General features: G+C 36.4%; 1 protein-coding gene across 1 annotated transcript; it reads left to right on the top strand.

Annotated features, from left to right (window-relative positions):
* On the top strand, positions 289–1716 carry LOC107634031 (isoflavone 3'-hydroxylase). Its single transcript, XM_016337616.2, has 2 exons — positions 289–1245; positions 1513–1716. The coding sequence occupies exons 1-2, from the start codon at positions 340–342 to the stop codon at positions 1714–1716; spliced, it is 1110 nt and encodes a 369-aa protein (XP_016193102.1). The 5' UTR covers positions 289–339.

Raw genomic sequence — 1937 nt, 5'->3', positions numbered from 1 at the left:
TGAGAAATAAAAAAATAATAAATTAGTCAAAAATAATTAAAATTTTATAATTAATAAATATTAAATAAAATAAAATTTAATTATTGTTTTTTGTTCTGGTCTTTTTACCATTACTAAATACAACATCCTCTATCCACCACATATTTTCTCATTTTTTTTTATTTTTGTAATTTCTTCATCACGTCAGCAGGCTGGGAAACAAGCCAGAATAATTTTATGACAATTGAGAAAGAAACAGTAATAATCTCAACTATAAAAGCACCTCAAAATATTGTTATTTGCATATGCCTTTGAGCAAAGCATTGAAGCACTCATATATACCTCTACCTATCCTCTCTAATGGAACCTTTTTTGTATTACTCCCTTTTCACAATTATTGTTGCCTTCATCATTATCATCACTCTCACCAAGACAAACACAAGCCACAGTAATAAGAAGAACCTTCCACCATGTCCACCAACACTTCCCATAATAGGCAACCTACACCACTTGAAGCCCCGTCTCCACCGAACTTTTCACGCTCTTTCCCAAACCTACGGCCACATTTTCTCTCTCTGGTTCGGCTCTCGCCTTGTCGTCGTTGTGTCCTGTCCAACCCTAGCCCAACAATGCCTCACCAAATACGACACCGTTTTGGCAAACCGCCCTCGTTTTCTCACCGGAAAGTACCTCTTTTATAACCATACCAGCTTGGTGTTCTCTTCCAACAACGACCACTGGCGCAACCTTCGTCGTATAGCCACCATGGACGTCCTCTCGACGCCCCGTCTCAACTCCTTCTTCGAAACTCGAAGGGACGAGGTCACCAGGTTCATAAGAAACCTGGTGGCAGACACGTCCATGGGGTTCGCTAGGGTGCAACTGAGGCCCAGGATAACGGAGATGTCACTCAATAATATGATGAGGATGGTCTCCGGAAAGAGGAATGAATATGGAAAAGACGACTGCAACGCCAGGGATGACAACGGAGCAGGACGGTTCAGAGAGATCATCAGAGAGATCCTGTCGTTGGTGGATGCGAACAAGAGCGACTTCTTGCCTTTGCTTAGGTGGTTTGATTTTGATGGATTTGTGAAGAGATTGAAGAGGGTTGGTGAAGAAGCTGACATGTTTTGGCAAGGACTCCTTGAAGAACATCGCAATGGGGAGCATGGTAATAACGATACCATGATACAACATCTCTTGCTTCTTCAAAAATTGCAACCTGACTACTACACGGATCATATTATCAAAGGCCTTATTCAGGTGTGCACATGAATAACTTAGTAAATTAAATTTGCATGGCTAATATTTCCAACTATTTTTTACTTAAAAATTCATATGCAGTTATTTTGATGTAAAATTAATAATTAAATATTATTAGATAATTTAACATAATTGACTAAATTATCATTTAATAATTTTTAACTATGAAACAACTGCATATTAATTTCTATCATTTTTTATATCGCATTTAATTTGTTCATTTGAACCAATGTGTTGGACATTACTAATTAAATAAACTAAACTTAGGATATGTTGCTTGCTGGAACAAACACAACGGTTAACGGTTTGGAGTGGACGTTATCCGCTTTGTTGAATCACCCAGAGATACTGAGGAAAGCAAAGGATGAAATTGACAATCACATAGGCAAAGATCGTTTAGTAGATGAATCAGACATTCCAAAACTTCCTTATCTTCAAAATATTATCCATGGGTATATAAGAATATGGTGACTAATCATATCTTTACTTAAGATGATGATTAAAAGTCATTTAAAAATATGTATATCATAATTATTATTTTTATAGGAGTAGCCATCCTAATATACCTTATTTAGCACAAATATGTCGTCTTCTACGTGGAAGAAAAATATGATGATGGTGTGTATGCTAGTGAAGCTTCAGACTATATAAATTCATTACAAATGCTAACATTGTCTATATGTTCATCGTAT

The sequence above is a fragment of the Arachis ipaensis genome, chromosome B03 (assembly GCF_000816755.2).
Source record: "Arachis ipaensis cultivar K30076 chromosome B03, Araip1.1, whole genome shotgun sequence".
Classification (NCBI taxonomy): domain Eukaryota; kingdom Viridiplantae; phylum Streptophyta; class Magnoliopsida; order Fabales; family Fabaceae; genus Arachis; species Arachis ipaensis.
The sequence above is the reverse complement of the archived record's forward strand: the minus strand, read 5'-3'. Positions and strand labels throughout refer to the sequence as shown.

What these genes read in the sequence shown, in the direction of transcription:
- LOC107634031 (XM_016337616.2), top strand. Translation starts at nt 340, where the DNA reads ATGGAACCTTTTTTGTATTACTCCCTTTTCACAATTATTGTTGCCTTC. An exon ending in TTATCAAAGGCCTTATTCAG is followed by an intron (nt 1,246 to 1,512) that starts GTGTGCACATGA and finishes AACTAAACTTAG; the next exon opens with GATATGTTGCTTGCTGGAAC.